The sequence below is a fragment of the Ictalurus furcatus genome, chromosome 8, assembly GCF_023375685.1.
Source record: "Ictalurus furcatus strain D&B chromosome 8, Billie_1.0, whole genome shotgun sequence".
Lineage (NCBI taxonomy): Eukaryota > Metazoa > Chordata > Actinopteri > Siluriformes > Ictaluridae > Ictalurus > Ictalurus furcatus.
In genome coordinates, this window is record NC_071262.1 from 30454732 (window position 1) to 30477537 (window position 22806).

General features: G+C 45.7%; 3 protein-coding genes across 3 annotated transcripts; all 3 read left to right on the forward strand.

Moving 5' to 3' along the window:
• Window positions 1-7515: 7515 nt before the first annotated feature.
• On the forward strand, window positions 7516-8148 carry LOC128611465 (armadillo repeat-containing X-linked protein 4-like; the record flags this gene model as incomplete). Its single annotated transcript, XM_053630992.1, has 1 exon — window positions 7516-8148. A coding segment is annotated over one exon (633 nt), but the record flags the coding sequence as incomplete, so codon positions are not given.
• Window positions 8149-8174: 26 nt separating this feature from the next.
• On the forward strand, window positions 8175-14932 carry LOC128612057 (uncharacterized; the record flags this gene model as incomplete). The annotated part of the gene is made up of 4 exons (XM_053631961.1): window positions 8175-8295; window positions 8327-8823; window positions 9495-10118; window positions 14765-14932. Coding segments are annotated over 4 exons (1410 nt in total), but the record flags the coding sequence as incomplete, so codon positions are not given.
• A 373-nt stretch (window positions 14933-15305) lies between these two features.
• Window positions 15306-20194, forward strand: spata4 (spermatogenesis associated 4). Its single transcript, XM_053631989.1, has 6 exons — window positions 15306-15549; window positions 16454-16583; window positions 16788-16906; window positions 18648-18868; window positions 19355-19431; window positions 19826-20194. The coding sequence occupies exons 1-6, from the start codon at window positions 15449-15451 to the stop codon at window positions 19835-19837; spliced, it is 660 nt and encodes a 219-aa protein (XP_053487964.1). The 5' UTR covers window positions 15306-15448; the 3' UTR covers window positions 19838-20194.
• Window positions 20195-22806: the final 2612 nt, after the last annotated feature.

Below are 22806 nucleotides of genomic sequence, written 5' to 3' on the forward strand. Positions count from 1 at the left end.
GCCTTCTTCACTGTGATTGAGAGATACAGAGGCCACGCCTTCTTCACTATGATTAACAGATACAGAGGCCACGCCTTCTTCACTGTGATTGACAGATACAGAGGCCACGCCTTCTTCAATGTGATTGACTGATACAGAGGCCACGCCTTCTTCACTGTGATTGACTGATACAGAGGCCACACCTTCTTCACTGTGATTGACAGATACAGAGGCCACACCTTCTTCACTGTGATTGACAGATACAGAGGCCACGCCTTCTTCACTATGATTGACAGATACAGAGGCCATGCCTTCTTCAATGTGATTGACAGATACAGAGGCCACGCCTTCTTCACTGTGATTGAGAGATACAGAGGCCACGCCTTCTTCACTGTGATTGAGAGATACAGAGGCCACACCTTCTTCACTATGATTAACAGATACAGAGGCCACACCTTCTTCACTGTGATTGACAGATACAGAGGCCACACCTTCTTCACTGTGATTGACAGATACAGAGGCCACACCTTCTTCACTGTGATTAACAGATACAGAGGCCACACCTTCTTCACTGTGATTGACTGATACAGAGGCCACGCCTTCTTCACTGTGATTGACAGATACAGAGGCCACACCTTCTTCACTGTGATTGACTGACACAGAGGCCACGCCTTCTTCACTGTGATTAACAGATACAGAGGCCACACCTTCTTCACTGTGAAATATAACACTAAATGAATCTCTGCTAACAAGACATCCCTGCTAGCGACTGACATTTTTCATCGGAACGCGATGAAAGCGCTCGAACCACCACACGCCGTCTTAACACACACGCAGATGTGCAGCACATCTCTGAAATGATCTCCAGGATGAAAGTGTGTGTGTGTGAAAGAACCCGTGTTCTCCTCAGGCTGAGAGAATAATGGAACAGGTGTTCCACGCTGGGCGCGTAGCAGCCGGCTGCCAAACAACACGTTACACACACCGCATTATACAAGCGGCTAAAAATGCAGAAAGAGAGCCAGAGGAACTGCATAAATGAACCAGTTTATTTCACACAATGCCCACGCGCTTATTCTTCACTCTCAGTGTGAATCCAGGAGATCTCCCGCAGCTCAGCGCTAATGACTCCTACCAGATTAGCGGTTCCTCGCTAAAACACAAAGAACACGATAGCACACTTACACACAGGTGTATCACGTCGGCTCCGTCCCAAACGCGCAATATATCATGTCGAAGTGGATTATTTCAAGCAGCCTCACCGTGTTATTCTTGTTAGCTAAGGGATCATGATATTACCCATAATGCATTCAGAGGGTAATTTTTTTAATGCTAGTCATTTTGCTAATGAGTGTGTTGGGAAATAAGGTGAAAAGTTAAACACATTATCTGTAGCATCTAGATAAACGTCATGTGTTTGGTCGTGTCTCTTTGGTAAACAATGACACAAGTGGATGAATATTAAAAAACCCTGATCTCAGATTTGATACAAGTCAGGTCATGTGACCATTCAGTTTCGTCCCACGCCTGCTGTACCTGTGAGGGAAAATTGGATTTCCTGTGTCAAGGCCAAAGTGAGATTAAAGCTCTCATCTGTAATGGAAAGATTTCATTTATGGATGTAGACATTTTTACACACACACACACACACACACACACACACACACACTCTCTCTCTCACACACACACACACACACACACTCTTTGCACAGGAGTGATGTGGTGTCAGTTCACCTGGTGTAAAAAGAATAAAATATTTGCTCATACAAATGATTCAGTCTTTTTGAACAAATCACTTAGATGAATGAATCAGTTCCTTCAGTTCACTTGCGAATCATTCAGTCATGAACGAGATTCACTCCTGATTCATTCAGCAGGTCAATCTTTGAATCAGTGAATCATTTGTTCATGACTGAGATTTCCTCCTCTGCTGTTCAGTGGGTAAGTATTCGAATCAGTGAATCATTTGGTCATGACTGAGATTCACTACCGTGTTATTCAGCAGGTCACTATTTGAATCAGTGAATCATTCTCTCCTGTGTTATTCAGTGGGTCAGAGTCTGAATCAGTGAATAATTTGGTCATGACCGAGATTCTCTCCTGTGTTATTCAGTGAGTCAGAGTCTGAATCAGTGAATCATTTGGTCATAACTGAGATTCACTCCTGTGTTATTCAGAGGGTCAGTGTTTGAATCAGTGAATCATTTGGTCATGACTGAGATTCTCTCCTGTGTTATTCAGTGGGTCATTGTTTGAATCAGTGAATCATTTGGTCATGACCAGGATTCACTCTTCTGTCGACGGCCAGTCTGCCATACAACTGAAGGAATTGGTGAACAAATGTCAATGAATCATTTAACTAAACAGACTTAAATGACTCAAATCACTAAAATGATTTTTTTTTTTTTTTTTTAAAGATTTACTCTAGTATAGTCTATGAAAATCTGCATAAAGTAGATTTTTATTGCCAGTTAATTGCCATTTTTAAATTTAACTTGCCATGCTTCGTAACTGATGTCGTGTTTTGAGTCTCTGGACTGCTGAATATTCCGGTGTGTATTTCTATATTTACAGTAAATAGATATTATTTTCCCAGCATTCCTTGCCCATCTGTGAGCCTCCGAGGTAGGACATGCGGCTGCTCTCACATTACAGTGAGGATGGAACGCATTCTGACGTGAAGTGATTACGGTGAAACCCGATAACAACAAAAATCGTGTGTGTGTGTGTGTGTGTGTGTGTGTGTGTATGGAAACCCAGGATAACACTGGGACATATGGAGGGTCTGCTTCAAGAACTAAGTGCCAGGACTGAACAGGAGGCGTGTGTTTGTGTGTGTTGGTGTGTTTGTGTGTGTTGGTGTGTGTTTATGTGTTTGTGTGTTGGTGTGTGTGTGTGTGTGTGTGTGTAAGCCTGGCCTCACACTCACATGGTTTTGTCCTCTATGAATCTTGGTAATTGAGCTTCATGGCTGAATTAAGCTTCACTCTCACACAAGTCTGAATATTCCTTAATTAAAAGATAAAAAAAAATTGTAATTTTTAAAAAAGCCAATAAGAATATACAAAAAAACAACAACATCGTTATCTCCTTACGTCTATATTGTGAAAAAGCAAATAAAATCAGTAAAATAAAATGCAGATAAATAAATAATAGTAAATAAATAAATCATGTTACATATTTTAGATTTCACAAAAAATAATATTTAAATTTAACATGTTTTACAGTTCACCGTTAAAAAATATTATCTATATTTGACATAAACACTAACATATGTTTTATATTTAAAATGAAATCCTTAAAACAGTAAAATGGAATAGAAAATATAAATGATTCATTAAAAAGTTTTTTTTTCTTTTCTGCATCTGCAGCATCATGATTTAAAGTCTGACATTAATATTACAGAAAGTCTTCTGTCAAACAGGTGATAAATTTCAACCTTCAAACTACAGCAAACAGTGAGAGCTCTTAGTATCTCAAGTGTGTGTGTGTGTGTGTGTGTGTGTGTGTGTGTGTGTGTGTGTGTGTGTGTGTTTGTGTGTGACAGACAGATTTGTGCTCATTAAAAACACATGAGACTCTGAATACCTGCAGGGCAGAGTGTGGAACAGCCTTGCTCCGATTTCAATCTGTGTGTGCAGATTAAAAATAAATTACATGTGAAATATTCAGCGGGTCGTTTATTAACGCGAGATGACCACGTGGAGTCCCACACTTTAAATCCAACATGGAGGATGAGGTTGGGGTTGGTGCACTTTACTGAAGTTTACACGAGGACACTGTGGTATGGAGTGGTGTGGAGTAGAGTGGTGTGGAGTGGTGTGAAGTCATGTGGAGTGGAGTGGAGTGGAGTGGAGTCGTGTGGAGTTATGTAGAGTGGAGTGGAGTGGAGTGGAGTGAAGTGGGGTGGAGTCATGTGGAGTGGAGTGGAGTGGTCTGGTGTGGAGTGGAGTGGAGTGGTGTGGAGTGGTGTGGAGTGGAGTGGAGTGGTGTTGTGTGGAGTGGAGCTGAGTGGTCCGGTGTGGAGTGGAGTGGTGTGAAGTGGAGTGGAGTTGTATGGAGTGGAGTGGAGTGGAGTTGTGTGGCGTGGAGTGGAGTGGAGTGGTGTTGTGTGGAGTGGAGCTGAGTGGTCCGGTGTGGAGTGGAGTGGAGTGGAGTGGAGTGGTGTTGTGTGGAGTGGAGCTGAGTGGTCCGGTGTGGAGTGGAGTGGAGTGGAGTGGTGTGGAGTGGAGTGGAGTTGTATGGAGTGGAGTGGAGTGGAGTTGTGTGGCGTGGAGTGGAGTGGAGTGGTGTGGAGTGGAGTGGTCTGATGTTGAGTGGAGTGGTTTGGAGTGGAGTGGAGTGGTCTGGTGTGGATTGGAGTGGAATGGAGTCATGTGGAGTGGAGTGGAGTGGTCTGGTGTGGAGTGGACTGGTGTGGAGTAGAGTGGAGTGAAGTGGAGTGGAGTCATGTTGAGTGGAGTGGAGTCATGTGGAGTGGAGTGGTGTGGAGTGGAGTGGACTGGTGTGGTCTGGTGTGGTGTGGAGTGGTGTGGAGTGGAGTGGTGTGGAGTGGTCTGGTGTGGATTGGAGTGGAGTGGAGTTATGTGGAGTGGAGTGGTCTGGTGTGGAGTGGAGTGGAGTGGAGTCATGTGGAGTGGAGTCATGTGGAGTGGAGTGGAGTCATATGGAGTGGTGTGGAGTGGAGTGGAGTGGTGTGGAGTGGAGTGGTCTGGTGTGGAGTGGAGTGGAGTGGTGTGGAGTGGAGTGGTCTGATGTGGAGTGGAGTGGACTGGTCTGGTCTGATGTGGTGTGGAGTGGTGTGGAGTGGAGTGGAGTGGTGTGGAGTGGAGTGGTCTGGTGTGGAGTGGAGTGGAGTGGTGTGGAGTGGTGTGGTCTGGTGTGGAGTGGAGTTCAGTGGACTGGTGTGGAGTGGACTGGTGTGGAGTCGAGTGGAGTGGTGTGGAGTGGAGTGGTGTGGAGTGGAGTGGAGTTGTATGGAGTGGAGTGGAGTGGAGTGGAGTTGTGTGGCGTGGAGTGGAGTGGAGTGGAGTGGTGTGGAGTGGAGTGGTCTGATGTTGAGTGGAGTGGTTTGGAGTGGAGTGGAGTGGTCTGGTGTGGATTGGAGTGGAATGGAGTCATGTGGAGTGGAGTGGAGTGGAGTGGTCTGGTGTGGATTGGAGTGGAATGGAGTCATGTGAAGTGGAGTGGAGTGGAGTGGTCTGGTGTGGATTGGAGTGGAATGGAGTCATGTGGAGTGGAGTGGAGTGGTCTGGTGTGGAGTGGACTGGTGTGGAGTAGAGTGGAGTGAAGTGGAGTGGAGTCATGTTGAGTGGAGTGGAGTCATGTGGAGTGGAGTGGTGTGGAGTGGTGTGGAGTGGAGTGGACTGGTGTGGTCTGGTGTGGTGTGGAGTGGTGTGGAGTGGAGTGGAGTGGTGTGGAGTGGTCTGGTGTGGATTGGAGTGGAGTGGAGTTATGTGGAGTGGAGTGGAGTGGTCTGGTGTGGAGTGGAGTGGAGTCATGTGGAGTGGAGTGGAGTCATATGGAGTGGTGTGGAGTGGAGTGGAGTGGTGTGGAGTGGAGTGGACTGGTCTGGTCTGATGTGGTGTGGAGTGGTGTGGAGTGGAGTGGAGTGGTGTGGAGTGGTGTGGAGTGGAGTGGAGTGGAGTGGTGTGGTCTGGTGTGGAGTGGAGTTCAGTAAACTGGTGTGGAGTGGACTTGTGTGGAGTCGAGTGGAGTGGTGTGGAGTGGTGTGGAGTGGAGTGGAGTGGAGTCATATGGAGTGGTGTGGAGTGGAGTGGACTGGTGTGGAGTGGAGTGGAGTGGAGTCATATGGAGTGGTGTGGAGTGGAGTGGTGTGGAGTGGAGTGGTCTGGTGTGGAGTGGAGTGGAGTGGTGTGGAGTGGACTGGTGTGGTCTGGTATGGAGTGGAGTGGTCTGGTGTGAAGTGGACTGGTGTGGAGTGGAGTGGAGTGGTGTGGAGTGGAGTGGAGTGGAGTGGAGTGGTGTGGAGTGGAGTGGACTGGTGTGGTGTGGAGTGGAGTGGTGTGGAGTGGAGTGGAGTGGTGTGGAGTGGAGTGGAGTGGAGTGGTGTGGAGTGGAGTGGTGTGGAGTTGAGTGGACTGGTGTGGTGTGGAGTGGAGTGGTGTGGAGTGGAGTGGTGTGGAGTGGAGTGTAGTGGAGTGGTGTGGAGTGGAGTGGTGTGGAGTGGAGTGGAGTGGTGTGGAGTGGTGTGGAGTGGAGTGGACTGGTGTGGTGTGGAGTGGAGTGGAGTGGAGTGGAGTGGAGTGGAGTGGTGTGGAGTGGAGTGGTGTGGAGTGGTGTGGAGTGGAGTGGAGTGGTGTGGAGTGGAGTGGAGTGGTGTGGAGTGGTGTGGAGTGGAGTGGTGTGGAGTGGTGTGGAGTGGAGTGGTGTGGAGTGGTGTGGAGTGGAGTGGTGTGGAGTGGTGTGGAGTGGAATGGAGTGGAGTGGTGTGGAGTGGACTGGTGTGGAGTGGTGTGGAGTGGAGTGGTGTGGAGTGGAGTGGAGTGGAGTGGTGTGGAGTGGAGTGGTGTGGAGTTGAGTGGACTGGTGTGGTGTGGAGTGGAGTGGTGTGGAGTGGAGTGGTGTGGAGTGGAGTGTAGTGGAGTGGTGTGGAGTGGAGTGGTGTGGAGTGGAGTGGAGTGGTGTGGAGTGGTGTGGAGTGGAGTGGACTGGTGTGGTGTGGAGTGGAGTGGTGTGGAGTGGAGTGGAGTGGAGTGGAGTGGAGTGGTGTGGAGTGGAGTGGTGTGGAGTGGTGTGGAGTGGAGTGGAGTGGTGTGGAGTGGAGTGGAGTGGTGTGGAGTGGTGTGGAGTGGAGTGGTGTGGAGTGGTGTGGAGTGGAGTGGTGTGGAGTGGTGTGGAGTGGAGTGGTGTGGAGTGGTGTGGAGTGGAATGGAGTGGAGTGGTGTGGAGTGGACTGGTGTGGAGTGGTGTGGAGTGGAGTGGTGTGGAGTGGTGTGGAGTGGAGTGGAGTGGTGTGGAGTGGAGTGGTGTGGAGTGGTGTGGAGTGGTGTGGAGTGGAGTGGTGTGGAGTGGAGTGGAGTGGTGTGGAGTGGTGTGGAGTGGAGTGGAGTGGTGTGGAGTGGAGTGGTGTGGAGTGGTGTGGAGTGGTGTGGTGTGGAGTGGAGTGGTGTGGAGTGGAGTGGTGTGGAGTGGAGTGGTGTGGAGTGGTGTGGAGTGGAGTGGAGTGGTGTGGAGTGGTGTGGAGTGGAGTGGTGTGGAGTGGAGTGGAGTGGTGTGGAGTGGTGTGGAGTGGTGTGGAGTGGTGTGGAGTGGAGTGGTGTGGAGTGGAGTGGAGTGGTGTGGAGTGGTGTGGAGTGGTGTGGAGTGGTGTGGAGTGGAGTGGTGTGGAGTGGTGTGGAGTGGAGTGGTGTGGAGTGGTGTGGAGTGGAGTGGAGTGGTGTGGAGTGGAGTGGTGTGGAGTGGTGTGGAGTGGAGTGGTGTGGAGTGGAGTGGTGTGGAGTGGTGTGGTGTGGAGTGGAGTGGTGTGGAGTGGAGTGGTGTGGAGTGGAGTGGAGTGGTGTGGAGTGGTGTGGAGTGGAGTGGTGTGGAGTGGTGTGGAGTGGTGTGGAGTGGAGTGGTGTGGAGTGGTGTGGAGTGGAGTGGTGTGGAGTGGTGTGGAGTGGTGTGGTGTGGAGTGGAGTGGTGTGGAGTGGAGTGGTGTGGAGTGGTGTGGAGTGGAGTGGAGTGGTGTGGAGTGGAGTGGTGTGGAGTGGAGTGGAGTGGTGTGGAGTGGTGTGGAGTGGTGTGGAGTGGAGTGGTGTGGAGTGGTGTGGAGTGGAGTGGTGTGGAGTGGTGTGGAGTGGAGTGGAGTGGTGTGGAGTGGAGTGGTGTGGAGTGGTGTGGAGTGGAGTGGTGTGGAGTGGAGTGGTGTGGAGTGGTGTGGTGTGGAGTGGAGTGGTGTGGAGTGGAGTGGTGTGGAGTGGAGTGGAGTGGTGTGGAGTGGTGTGGAGTGGAGTGGTGTGGAGTGGTGTGGAGTGGAGTGGTGTGGAGTGGTGTGGAGTGGAGTGGTGTGGAGTGGTGTGGAGTGGAGTGGTGTGGAGTGGTGTGGAGTGGAGTGGAGTGGTGTGGAGTGGAGTGGTGTGGTGTGGTGTGGAGTGGTGTGGAGTGGAGTGGTGTGGAGTGGAGTGGAGTGGTGTGGAGTGGAGTGGAGTGGTGTGGAGTGGAGTGGTGTGGAGTGGTGTGGAGTGGTGTGGTGTGGAGTGGAGTGGAGTGGTGTGGTGTGGAGTGGAGTGGTGTGGAGTGGAGTGGTGTGGAGTGGAGTGGTGTGGAGTGGTGTGGAGTGGAGTGGAGTGGTGTGGAGTGGAGTGGTGTGGAGTGGAGTGGAGTGGTGTGGAGTGGTGTGGAGTGGTGTGGAGTGGAGTGGTGTGGAGTGGTGTGGAGTGGAGTGGTGTGGAGTGGTGTGGAGTGGAGTGGAGTGGTGTGGTGTGGAGTGGAGTGGAGTGGTGTGGAGTGGAGTGGTGTGGAGTGGTGTGGAGTGGAGTGGTGTGGAGTGGAGTGGTGTGGAGTGGTGTGGTGTGGAGTGGAGTGGTGTGGAGTGGAGTGGTGTGGAGTGGAGTGGAGTGGTGTGGAGTGGTGTGGAGTGGAGTGGTGTGGAGTGGTGTGGAGTGGTGTGGAGTGGAGTGGTGTGGAGTGGTGTGGAGTGGAGTGGTGTGGAGTGGTGTGGAGTGGTGTGGTGTGGAGTGGAGTGGTGTGGAGTGGAGTGGTGTGGAGTGGAGTGGTGTGGAGTGGTGTGGAGTGGAGTGGAGTGGTGTGGAGTGGAGTGGTGTGGAGTGGAGTGGAGTGGTGTGGAGTGGTGTGGAGTGGTGTGGAGTGGAGTGGTGTGGAGTGGTGTGGAGTGGAGTGGTGTGGAGTGGTGTGGAGTGGAGTGGAGTGGTGTGGAGTGGAGTGGTGTGGAGTGGTGTGGAGTGGAGTGGTGTGGAGTGGAGTGGTGTGGAGTGGTGTGGTGTGGAGTGGAGTGGTGTGGAGTGGAGTGGTGTGGAGTGGAGTGGAGTGGTGTGGAGTGGTGTGGAGTGGAGTGGTGTGGAGTGGTGTGGAGTGGAGTGGTGTGGAGTGGTGTGGAGTGGAGTGGTGTGGAGTGGTGTGGAGTGGAGTGGAGTGGTGTGGAGTGGAGTGGTGTGGTGTGGTGTGGAGTGGTGTGGAGTGGAGTGGTGTGGAGTGGAGTGGAGTGGTGTGGAGTGGAGTGGAGTGGTGTGGAGTGGAGTGGTGTGGAGTGGTGTGGAGTGGTGTGGTGTGGAGTGGAGTGGAGTGGTGTGGTGTGGAGTGGAGTGGTGTGGAGTGGAGTGGTGTGGAGTGGAGTGGTGTGGAGTGGTGTGGAGTGGAGTGGAGTGGTGTGGAGTGGAGTGGTGTGGAGTGGAGTGGAGTGGTGTGGAGTGGTGTGGAGTGGTGTGGAGTGGAGTGGTGTGGAGTGGTGTGGAGTGGAGTGGTGTGGAGTGGTGTGGAGTGGAGTGGAGTGGTGTGGAGTGGAGTGGTGTGGAGTGGTGTGGAGTGGAGTGGTGTGGAGTGGAGTGGTGTGGAGTGGTGTGGTGTGGAGTGGAGTGGTGTGGAGTGGAGTGGAGTGGTGTGGAGTGGTGTGGAGTGGAGTGGTGTGGAGTGGTGTGGAGTGGAGTGGTGTGGAGTGGTGTGGAGTGGAGTGGTGTGGAGTGGTGTGGAGTGGAGTGGTGTGGAGTGGAGTGGTGTGGAGTGGAGTGGTGTGGAGTGGAGTGGTGTGGAGTGGTGTGGAGTGGAGTGGAGTGGTGTGGAGTGGAGTGGTGTGGAGTGGAGTGGAGTGGTGTGGAGTGGTGTGGAGTGGTGTGGAGTGGAGTGGTGTGGAGTGGTGTGGAGTGGAGTGGTGTGGAGTGGTGTGGAGTGGAGTGGAGTGGTGTGGAGTGGAGTGGTGTGGAGTGGTGTGGAGTGGAGTGGTGTGGAGTGGAGTGGTGTGGAGTGGTGTGGTGTGGAGTGGAGTGGTGTGGAGTGGAGTGGTGTGGAGTGGAGTGGAGTGGTGTGGAGTGGTGTGGAGTGGAGTGGTGTGGAGTGGAGTGGTGTGGAGTGGTGTGGAGTGGAGTGGTGTGGAGTGGTGTGGAGTGGAGTGGTGTGGAGTGGTGTGGAGTGGAGTGGTGTGGAGTGGTGTGGAGTGGAGTGGAGTGGTGTGGAGTGGAGTGGTGTGGTGTGGTGTGGAGTGGTGTGGAGTGGTGTGGTGTGGAGTGGAGTGGTGTGGAGTGGAGTGGTGTGGAGTGGTGTGGAGTGGTGTGGTGTGGAGTGGAGTGGAGTGGAGTGGTGTGGAGTGGAGTGGTGTGGAGTGGAGTGGAGTGGAGTGGTGTGGAGTGGTGTGGTGTGGAGTGGAGTGGAGTGGAGTGGTGTGGAGTGGAGTGGTGTGGAGTGGAGTGGTGTGGAGTGGAGTGGTGTGGAGTGGAATGGAGTGGAGTGGAGTGGTGTGGTATAAAATATTTGCCCACAATGTTCACAAAGTATAAGAATAAACAAGGGCACATATTGAGAAACGGTTGTTAGTTTCTTCAGTTTATCAGCAGATATTAAATGTGTTCAGTCGCAGCTCCTCTTGGGGAAAAAGAACTGACTGAATTTCAAGGAATTATTGAGAAACTGTCTCCCAGAACAGCGTAAATAAATCTGTGCCGCTACGTTATCTATATTTTTTACTCCCTGTTGTCAATGTAAAATCAATCCACGCTCTCATGCGCTTCCTTTTCCACACCGAAGCATTTGTTTTTGATAAATCTGGCTCTAAATGAAGAACAATAAGCCAAAGCCTGGAAGAAATCAATGTTGAGGTTCTCAAGGAAAGATCTCACAAGGGGATCCATCAGAAATGCCAGAATATTCAGTTCAATATATAAACCAAAGCAGAAAAGGTCACACTCTCGTCTTGTTGTTCCTCTGTGGACTGTGGAAAATCTCATTTCAGCCCTGTGATTGATTAATCTGGCTCTCGCTGCTGTAAACCATTAAAACTATAGAGATTCACGGTGAAGACGTTCATCTGCTTCCTGACATTTAACTATCGAGGCCTTGTGAAGACACAGTCCTGTTACTAAAAGCAGCTCACTCGGTATTTCCTCGGCTAGTTCTGCAATAACATCGTTAAAGGTGCCATATGTAGTTTTTTAAAGAGTCTCTGTGCGTGTAATAATCACAGGATTTCAAGGCGAGCGTGGAAGATCATGAAGATTATGCTAGTTTCTGCATTTCAGGCTTTTGTTGACTTTTTCACAGCCCTGAAATGAGCTCCGCCCTGAGATGGATCAGGTGTGCTCGGTTTCCCTGCTTTTCTCTGTAATATGTAGGTTTAAAAGGAGGAGGAGTTAGGAGGAGTTCATGGTAGCCGATGCATCGCGGTGGCTAAGCTGCATTACTAGCAGATTTAGCACACACAGTGCTCAGGACGTGCTTTTTAACCGTTTAGTTGTCATTTTGTCATTTTCAGCTTTCTTCACCTTTTATGGAGTTTTGTGGGTGTGGCTTAATTAATATGTACCATGAATGTGTTTGGTAATTTATGACTGATTGGCGTTTATCAATAATATGTACATGTGAGTATCAAGAGAATCTGATTTTGTTCAATATGAGCAAATTTTTTTGTTTGGTTTTAGCCACAAAAACGTTTACACAAAACTTTATCCTCCAGTAATTGATTAATAACACTAATTAAAACACATTTTCCAAAGAAATGCCCTTCAATACGTTCCGCCGTTACTTTTATTTATTTGGTATTTATGCATAATGTGCGCGGAAGATAAAACTGTAGTGAAACTTTTCAGCATCTCGGAACAGAAGCTTAGTTTTCTTTAACGGAAGACCCGATTGATGAAGTGATTCGTTTTCTGTCAGTCATCTCCAGACTGACGTCCAAAAGCGAGCCTCGTTTACCATCGTAAACTCTCCTCCTCTGCTCTTCTTGGTGAGTCGAAGTGAGTGATGATGCTTTACAGACCGACAGTTTTATGGATGTACATACAAAAAATAAATAAATAAATAAAACCCAATCAGGTCCTTAAAAATGATGTGAATTGTAAAACACACACAGATATGATGCAATAGGGTTTAAAGCATGTAATCTGACATAGAGCTCTGAAACATGTCAAAGGAAAACTTACAGGAATATACATATGATATACTATAATATAATCTGTATACTAAGCACGGTTACCATGGTATTAACTGCCATGACAATAAAACAATATATGTTTTAAAAAAGGAAAATAACCAAATTAACCATCAGGCTTAATTATTCAAGCATCTTTTCGAATGTGTATTAATTTGTAACTAGTGTGTAAAGTGATCAAAACTCCTGCACAAAATAATATAGTTTATACCACAGCGCTGCTGAGTTCTGCGTTCTGATTGGTCAGAAGGTGTTGATTAGTTTTCTATAACAGCAGCACTGACAGTAGCGCAGGTTTATATTAACGTGGTCGCTCTGATACGTTATCGTTTCTATAGCAACAGCTCGTTCACCGGTACTTGACAAATAAATGGATTAAAAAACACGTATTTGTCGATATGGTGAAGTTTTCGGTAAGGAGGTGTTTCTGTAACGCTTTTGGAAGGAGTCTCCAGTGTCAGCGCTTTGCAACAGTCAGAGGTAATGCTCTAACGTTAAAGTGCACCTATTATGGTTTTTCAAATATTCCCTTTCATGTAGTGTGTTATATACGTAGCTGTTTGTGAATGTAAAAAGTCTGCGAAGTTCCAAAAACGACAAACGGAGTTATCGACTCCCAAAAGAAGGAATCGATTCTGAACAGCTGAACCGAGTCGTTAGTGATTCCAGACTTATTTCCTGTACTAATCTATGTAGGTTCGTAACAAAAAGCCCCGCCTCTGGTCTTCATCGGCTGCTCGCTGACAGCGCTAGACCAATCACAACAGACTGGGACGTCTGACCAATCAGAGTAGAGTACGCTCTCTGAAAGGAGGAGTTTAGAATGAATCCTTTAGAACGGATCATTTAACGAGTCGTTTGTGACACTGGGGAAAATAGGCAATGCTGCAGTTTAAATTATGAGCACGTTAAAGTTTTATTTATTTATTTATTTTTACCTTGGATGCATGTAAATCTATAGTATGAAGACTTGAAAACAAAATCAGGTACGTTTCAAAACCATAATAGGTGCGCTTTAAGTTTTCCCACATCTTCAGGACAGAGGAGTTTACGCTCTGTTGTTTCTCTGTAACACGACCTGAACTAGTTCACAAATATTAAATGTAACTGTTAACGGATAAAAAGTATGACGCGTCGTTCTTTAATAACGACACACAGTGCTGTGGTATAAGCGGAATAAAACACTTCAAATAATCAGCGTCTGTGAGGTAACGGTCCGCCCACCCCGTCTTTAATTATTTTACTATAACAGCACAACACGCAGAGTTTTATCATTAAGAATGAATAAATTATCGTTCTTACACACACGAGAGAGAAAAAAAAAAACGAAGCACATTTATAGCGAGTAGATTTGTTTACAGCTTATTATTCTTCATTTTTTAGAAGTTCAGATTAAGCTACAATAGCACTTACTTTCAACTCGTGATGTAGTGCCTGCATTTATTCTTTTACAAACTGTGAAACTGGAAGGAAGCACAAGTTCAAAAATAAAATCCCATATTACTCGCAGTCTAAATGAACTGCGTTGTCGTCTGATCTGAAGAGCCCACGTTCTCCTCCTCCACACGGACCCTCTGGTTTTCACACCCTGCCTCTGACAGCACCTTATTACTCGCAAGAAATAGATTTGTAATTTTAATTTATTACAATGCGAACAATGAAGGAGCTGTTACGGGCCTATAGAATTACTGCCCAAGGAAATAAAGTCCAATTACAGTCGCGCTCCTTCTCCTTATGAATCAGCTGGGTATTAAAGCCTGCTGAAAAGCATCTGGAGCTGTAAATACCCAGCCGTAAATGACACACACTGAATCGAATCGCATGGATTTTCGATTTTACGGGATAATTAGGATTGCCTGGATACAGAATGAGCTCTGAAATAGCTGAACAGACTAACACTAAGGTCTGTATATTTACAGTCAGCTGCAGAATTATTGGCACGCTTCATAAAAAAAAAAATGGATTTAAAGAAATAAATAAAAAAGGTTGTGAAGTGAAGGTCTGAGGTTGATTAGATTGTTCTCATATTGCAGATTATGAGAGAAATGGTAAGCTGCGTTGCTAGACGTTTTTGGATTGTAATGATTATACTCTTTTTTTTTGAAAATAGAGAATATCCACTGAGCTCGTCTCATCGTCGTTTTAATTACGTTCAAAAGAATGATTAATAAAATCAGTGTGTCTCATATATCGCTGCTTGTCACTAACAGTGTGTGTGTGTGGGCAAAAACGTTCATCCGTGCAGAAGCAGTGTGTGTGTGGGTGTGTGTGTCAGTGTGAGATTATAGCGAGCATACACTGCCATCATGTGGAGCTATCTGGAGCTAAAGGAGGAATTCGAAGGGGGTGTGTCTGGAAAAGTTTGGGAATTTGGAAAACCTTTTGGAAGAATTATGGATATTCTGTTGTCAATAATAATAATAATAATAATAATAATAATAATAATAATAATAATACATCAATCCATCCATTTTCTGTACTGTTTATCCAGGGAGCCTATTCCAGGGGGCATGGAGAACAAGGCGGGGTACACCCTGGACTCAAGGATCCTATTTGGGGTACACCATATGAAAGGATCCTATTCGGGGACTTTAGTTCAGCTTTGAACTCCTCTCTCCCACACCTGACAGACAGACAACAGCGAGTGAGACTGGGGAAGCTCACATCCGGGACCCTCACTGTCAGCACTGGTGCTCCTCAGGGATGCGTTCTGTCTGCACTGCTAAGGAGCCCTCCATTAAACTCCTGAAGTTTGCAGATGACACCGCGGTCATCAACCTGATCCGTGACGGTGATGAGAATGCATTCAGACGGGAGGTTGAACGTACCCTGGTCACAACAACCTTGAGCTGAACCTGCTCAAAACACTGGAGATGACAGTAGACTTCAGAAGGAACGCCCCTGAACTCCACCCACTCACCATCATGAACAGCACTGTGGCAGCAGCAGTGGAGTCATTCGGGTTCCTGGCCACTACCATCTCTCAGGACCTGAAGAGAGACGCTCACATAGACTCCATTTTGAAAAAGGCCCAGCAGAGGTTATACTTCCTTCACCAGCTGAGGAAGCTCAACCTGCCACAGCATCTGCTGATAGAGTTTTACTCACTGAGCCGTCACAGTCTGTCCCGTGTACTTCTACAACTGTCTGGATTGGCCGGTTCTTATTCTGATTTAATGAGCAGTGTAGTGAGTGCTAATGACCGCCAGGTGGCAGCAGCGCGCTGAGAGTTGTTTCCATAGTAACGCAGACAACAGAACAGGAAGAGAACTCGAAGAAGCCCGAGTTCAGTATAAGTAAAGGTGACTAAATGTAGTTCGTTTTAAGTGTTTTTTATTGAGATATTTATCACAAATTAAATAAATCTGCATGGAGTATTCACCGGAGAAGAAGAGGAGCGGACTTCCGCGGGAAGTGTGGAAATGGGTGCAGAGTCTCGAGCTCTCCATTTCACCCAAAAACATCCGGAGGTCAGAACAATGTTAATATCTATAAACATTCTGAATAAATACACACCCGATTCTTCAATAAATGAACAAATAAGATCATTTAAAAGCTCGACATATAAGTACAAATACAACTTGACGAGTTTTTATTTATTTACTTGCTTTTCTTTTTCTTTTTTTCTTTTTTTTTTGTCCCCATGTATAAAACAATACGCGAACTTCCTGATCTAAAAACATTGTCATTAATACAAATACTCGTTTCCCATAATGGAAATAATTTCCACTAATGAATCGTTTTGAAACAAAATAAATAATAGAAATAAAATTAAAATAAAATATTATTCAGACATCACAAGTCTTACTGAGCTCAGACACACCACCGAAACCTGAACATTAACCATTTATTTCAACTACACTCATCAAACGGATTAGTGGTCCGCACGGTCGCTTCACACCTCCAGGGTTGTGGCTTCGATTCCCGTGGCCCTGTGTGTGTGGAGTTTGCATGTTCTCCCCGTGCTGCGGGGGTTTCCTCCGGGTACTCCGGTTTCCTCCCCCAGTCCAAACACATGCATGGTAGGCTGATTGGCGTGTCTAAAGTGTCCGTAGTGTATGAATGGGTGTGTGAGTGTGTATGTGATTGTGCCCTGTGATGGCTTGGCACCCTGTCCAGGGTGAACCCCGCCTTGTGCCCCATGCTCCCTGTGATAGACTGCAGGTTCCCCGCGACCCTGTAGGATAAGCGGTGTAGAAAATGGATGGATGAAATGAGGATGTATAGCATGTAACGTTACAATAAATAAATAAACAACTTTCACAAGTATAAACTCTTAAACATAATAAGTTATAGGTACATTGTTCTAGAGATTCTAGGGTCTTACACGCTTCCCTGTACACCTGTGTGTCTCTGTCCCGCGCTGTGTTTTAGAGATTTCTCTAACGGTTATCTGGTGGCAGAGATTTTTTCCTGGTATTTCCCCGAGGATTTCTCCCTACACACGTACGATAACGGAGCGTCGCTCGGCACCAAGCAGAGCAACTGGACTCAGATCAAGAAGGTCAGTGTCTATCTGATTCTACACTGTGTGTGTGTGTGTGTGTGTGTGTGTGTGTACTGATGAGTTACTGTTACCACGCTGAAGCTGATTATTTTCCTCTAACAGCACTTCCCCAAGTGTTTTATTCCTTTTACACCGCAACAATTTGCCAATCATTGTCCTTTATTTGTGTGTGTGTGTGTGTGTGTGTGTGTGTGGAGGCAGGTGTTGGTGAAACACCATATCAGTTTGATGAAGGAGTCCATTAATGGTACGATTCACTGCAAACCAGGAGCAGCTGAGGCTTTAGTTCAGGAAATTTACACACTACTGACCAACAGAAGGCAAGACAGACCGACACACACACACACACACACACACACACACACACACACACACTAATTGTTGTCTGCATCGTTTTATCCTCTGTGGGTTTATGAATTCTGTTTTAATATGTGATCTTCAAATATCGTTACTGCTTTTGCATGAGATGTATTAGCTCTGGACTGAACAGCAATTTACACGCTACAAATACTAAATAAAAATATTCACGTCTCATAATTAACCATCATCATAAATGTTACTGCAGTTCAAAATATATCCAGTAGGTGGCAATGATGATTGAACAGTCATCAATTATTATTGAAGCGTATTACTCTTATGCTTTTTCAGATGTTATCTTTCATGTTGTGTGTTATATACGTAGCCGTTTGTGAATGTAAAAAACGTCTGCAAAGTTTCAAAAGTCAAAGCGCACGACAAGCGGAGTCTCCCAAAAGAAGGAACCGATTCTGAACAGCTGAAACGAGTCATTAGTGATTCGTTAGTTAGACTTACTTCCTGTAAAAACCTATGTAGGTTTATCACAAAAAACCCCACCTCTGGTCTTCATCGGCTGCTCGTGGACAATCACTACGGTTGAGGTTGCATGCTGAAAGAGTTAGGTTCGTGACCACTTTGCACGGACTCCTAAAGGACGAGGATGTAAAGCCTCGGTGGTTAGAATTCATTCATTAAAGACCGGGCTGTACCCACTTTATTTGGACCATTTTGCGCCTCTGGATCATGCTTAATTATTTATGCATATATTTACTCCCGAGTGTTCCAAATGCGTGGCTTGGTGTTGTATATGTGCACAGCTGTTAGCCTGTTAGCTGTTAGCCTGTTAGCTGTTAGCCTCTGCTAACCGGCTAACTCACGTTATTGCCAAACTACATATAATCTTCCGATGTATCACTATCAGACTCGGGCTCAAATTGATGAGGTAAAAATGACATCATTACTGAGCTGAAATTCAGGTATGGTAGTGGGCGTTTCCATTCCGACACGGTAAGCGGTAGACCAATCACAACAGACTGGGACATCTGACCAATCAGAGCAGAGTAGGAGGCGGAGTTTAGAGTGAACGGATCCTGGAGCGAGTCGTTAGTGACCCTGAGAAAAAGAGGTGATGCTGCAATGTAAATGATGAGAAAATGAAAGTGTTTTTTGACCTCGGATTCACATAAACCTACTGTATGAGAGCTCTAAAACAAGACTAGGCACATTTATGTAGCAGAATAGGGGCGCTTTAAGTCACAGAGGAGTTTACGCTTCTTTCTGGTTTCTCTGTAACATGACAAGCTGTGTTTTTATCTTATTAACTTGAAGAGAGAATAAAGCGAGAGAGAGAATAAAGCGAGAGAATAAAGAGAGGGCAGGTCGGGGAACGAGTGTTTATAGCTGCTTTAACGTAAGCGAGAACAGGAACTCGTTTCAGGAACATAACTATAAACAGGTCAAATGTATAATGTGTCATTCTTTATTAAATAAATATTGTACTTGGTAAATTGCTGTGGTGTAAGGGGAATAAAACGCTCGGGGACGTGCTGCTGTAGTAAAATAATCACCTCAGGGGGTAAGAGTAACTCAGCTTCATCACACCTCCACATCACTCAGTATTTTACTCATGTTACTATTGAATTTTTGCTGAAAGGAAGCGGCAAAATGTAGAGAACTTAGATTTGTTTTTAAATATGAATGTAAAATCTGAAGAGTCGTCCGAGTTATTGATTCGGCTCTCGACTCTGCTTCGTCCATCTGCAGGATCCAGAGTGTCCAGGAGGAGGCGCTGGACTTCACCGATCAGCGTTATCAGGAGCGGCTGCCCATGGTGGCTCGAGCCACGGTGTCAAAAGCCATCAAAAACAACCTGCGTCTGAGCGAGGAGCTGGCCGAGCCCAACCTCAACACCAACCTGAGGAAAATCCACAACATCATCCACCGGCATGTGGAGCTCCGGAGAGAGGAGAGGAGCCAGAACCCCAGTAATTAACACACACACACACACACTAGAGTATTTTAGTGCTATTTAAAAAGTTGTTTGAGGAAATCCTGCTTAAAACACTTGATCATTTTCCCTTTATTTGGAAAAAGCTCCCACTTTCCAGAAATACTTTATAGATTCATTTTCTCAGACCAGATTTCAGCTTTTGGAGGTATAGTTAAACTTTCGATCTGAAAAGTGTGAGTTTGAGGAGATAGTAAACACCAATGTTCATGTAATTATAGTGATGCAATGCGGTGCTTGGGCCCCGAATATCACTGCTCGCATCTATATTGTTATTATTATTATTATTAGTAGTAGTAGTAATAGTATTAATTGCTATTTTTATTGTTTACATTTAATTTATTTATTGTCGAGTTATTAATCGAGTGACGGTTTGTTGTCTGTTTTGTTATGTTTATTTATTTATTTATCTATTTTTTGCTGAGTAGTGATGTTTTATTTTCTGTTTTTTTTTGTCTAACAGAGCGTTTTAATGTGAAGCCCACACTGGGAGAGCAGGCCATCCGACTACCGCCATCACACACACACACACCACCACCAGTAAGATTACATTACCAGGATTTACCACTCACAAAAGAGAAATAACAGCAGAATATAAACTCAGCTGAGACGCGACTGATGAATCAGACTCCGAGTTTCGAGGCTTCACTAGTTTGTTAGTGTCAGTGTTCAGCTGGAGTGATAAGTAACCCAAATGTCCAGGATGAGCAGATTACATATAAACCTGTGATTTACAGCGGCACTACTGTCACAGCTGCTGTTATAGAGAATTAATCAACACCTTCTGACCAATCACAGCCCAGAACTCAGTATCAGTGTGGTGTAATGGAAATTAATTCATTCAAGGATCCTACAAAACAACGAGTCTGATTATTGCTAACACTGATTAACTCTGTGTGTGTGTGTGTGTGTGTGTGTGTGTGTGTTTCTCCAGCAGGGTGACTGATGGGAGTCGCGACTCACTCTGCAGGGATCGGATTCCCTCTCCCTATCTACTTTGGAAATAAAGATCTATTTGAATATTTGTAATCAGACCGAACGTACACAATCTCCACTTTACAGCAAATCAGCCTGGGGTTTAGCATCACGATGACTGTGTAATGAGACATGCGCTGTGCATAATGATTTCAACTCCCATTACTTGTTAGCTACATTAGCCTCGTAGCTCCAGGAAAAAAAAAAAATCAGACACTAAACATGTTTTTGTTAATCGAGTACGTTTAGAGGAGACAGTACTTCTGAGTGTTGTGTTTTATGAAATGAAGTGGATGACCAATAATAAACATCATAAGTAATAAATCAACATGTGTAGACATGTTTATTACTGTAGTTATATATATATACATACATATACATATATATATATATATATATATATATATATATATATATGTATATTCTCAAATATTTGCGGGGGAAATCAGGTACACAACCTTACAGTAGGGAAAAACATGGTGAATATTTTATTTGGTTTGTCAGCGATGGTTAGCTGCCCTCTAGAGATCTCTTCACTTTTTATATCTATTTCATTATTTATTATTGATACCTCTTGGTTTTTTGTTGTTTTTTTGGGGGGGGTGGGGGGGTGGGGGGGTTAGATTAGGCTACACAGCTTCACCACTATCTGTAATATACCACGCAGGATTTTCATAATAATATATACATTGTAAAATGAACCTGAACTTGGAATGAAAAATAAATAAAACATCCAGAATTAAATTACATTTACAGCTGTCGATTTTAGGAGGGACGCTAGAGGCGTGTCCCTACCAATCTCCAGCGACTACTGAATTGTCCCTAGCAATAATTTAGATCAAACAATTTAAATACATTTACAGTGCTGGAAATAAGTATTGAACGCATCAGCGTTTTTTTCAGTAAATATATTTCCAATGAGGGAGAAATCCGGAAATATGAAGAATTCACAACATTAAAGTCCATACATAAGGTTGTGTGTGATAAAGCGGAATGACACGGGAAAAAAGTATTGAATACGCTAAGAAAAAGCCGTTCTCTAATCTGTAACCACTGTTGTCCGTCGGTGTCTTGTGCTTATTATTATTATTTTTTTATTTAACCAGGAGAAGTCTCATTGAGATTAAGAATCTTTTTTTTTGTACAGTTTCTAATGTGTAGAGTTAACAATAATGGTAATAATAATACTTAACTAATAAATGTTTCGCCTCAGTGTTCATGTGGCAGGCATCAATGTATTATTATGTGAGGTCAGGTGACAGAAGCAGTCCTGCCAGGTAGTATCTCAGACAGAGCAGGAAGTGAGACAGGTGGAGAGGCGGGGTGACAGGTGACAGGTGAGGTCGAACCATGACGTGGTGATATGTTAATAGTGAGATTGAGTATTGTGATAAATGTTAGGCTGATGTTCTGTAGGGTTCCTCCAGGTGTGTTTGAAATGAAAGCTTTGAATAGGTACGTGTTGTTGTCTCTGCGGACCGATTTTATGTCCCCGTCAATGTCAAAATCAAACCTACGCCCTCGATGGTGTTACACCATGTTTCAGAAAGTCTGTGGTTTTTGTCCATCTTGCTCAGTGTTATGGATACATAACTGCAGTTTTGGAGATATTCTCCATTAGTAGTTTGTCAGTTCCAGGAAGATGTACTTGTGTAGTCTTGTGTTCATCCTATCAAATGCTCTCTAGAATGTATATGCCCCGCCCCCGGGGGTGTGTCTTGCTGTACAGTTGCGGCTCATTAGCAGTAAACTTGGTTCATCTGTGGGGGTTTTATTTGGGCTGTGCATCCTCACACACGCTATTCCCTTTTCTACCTGAAAATAAATATTTGGAGTTTATTCATGTAGAAGAAGGCGGAGTTTGTGCGAGTTGGTTCATGTGTCATGTGACTCAGAGGAGTGTTTTATCAACTTGGACATGCTGAATGTCAGAATGCCGCTTCGTCAGTCTGATCAGCGTCAGTAATATTATTTATCCAGCACTCAGACACGTCCGACGTCTCCCTGACGTCGGACGTGACGACCCTGCAGCTCTCCAGGTCCGTCTGTGCCGCTGACACTCGACCTCGCCTCGACCTCTAAAAACACACGTTGTCTTGTTAAACTCTTCTCCATATTTAGCTAGTTAACTAAGTTACTGTCGAGGTTGTTTCGGTGTATCTCGAACGCTGTTGGATGTTGTGTAAATCAGTCGAGCGCTTCAACATGCCGTCACTCTGACTTCCTGTTTCTAAAGGAAGTACGTCAACATACAGAATCTCATCACAGCTCTCAAATCTTGACTTGTTTTTTGTTTTTTGTTTTTTAAAAAAAAATAAAGATACTGAATGTGGGGATTTGGAGACCCCTCTGGTAGAAAGATGCCATTACAAGCAACTCAAATCAACTTCACTTTTTTTTAGAGCTCTTTCTCTTCTAACTTGCATTTCCTCTCCATTAAGAGCCAGTTCACTCCTCATTCCAGTCCGTTTCAGTAAAATCCACCAACTGCTGCACTGCAGTAAAATTGAAGCTTGAAAGGTTTATTATTTCCAGTAAAACTCCATAACTGTCACTTTACTTTCTTTAGGTATCCATAGCAACAAGAGTGAACAATCCGTGAGGAATGCAGGATGTGATATAACACAGATTCTCAGTGGACATGTGTGTGTCTGGTTGTGTGTGTGTATGTGTGTGTGTGTATGTGTGTGTGTGTGTGTGTGTGTGTGTGTGTGTGTCTTGCACAGCTCTTCAAAATTTGGAAGTGATCCATTTTATGGATTTACACGGATCAGATTTAGAACACTGAACATCTGGCCCAAATCCGGCACAGATCCGGTTCAGACTCGAGTCCATACCGTCCTCACAGCCACTTCCTGTATAATGAATTATTGTCATCCTGAATAATTCCTCAAAAAAACGATCATTTATTAACAAAACGATAACTGTTATCACCTCAGA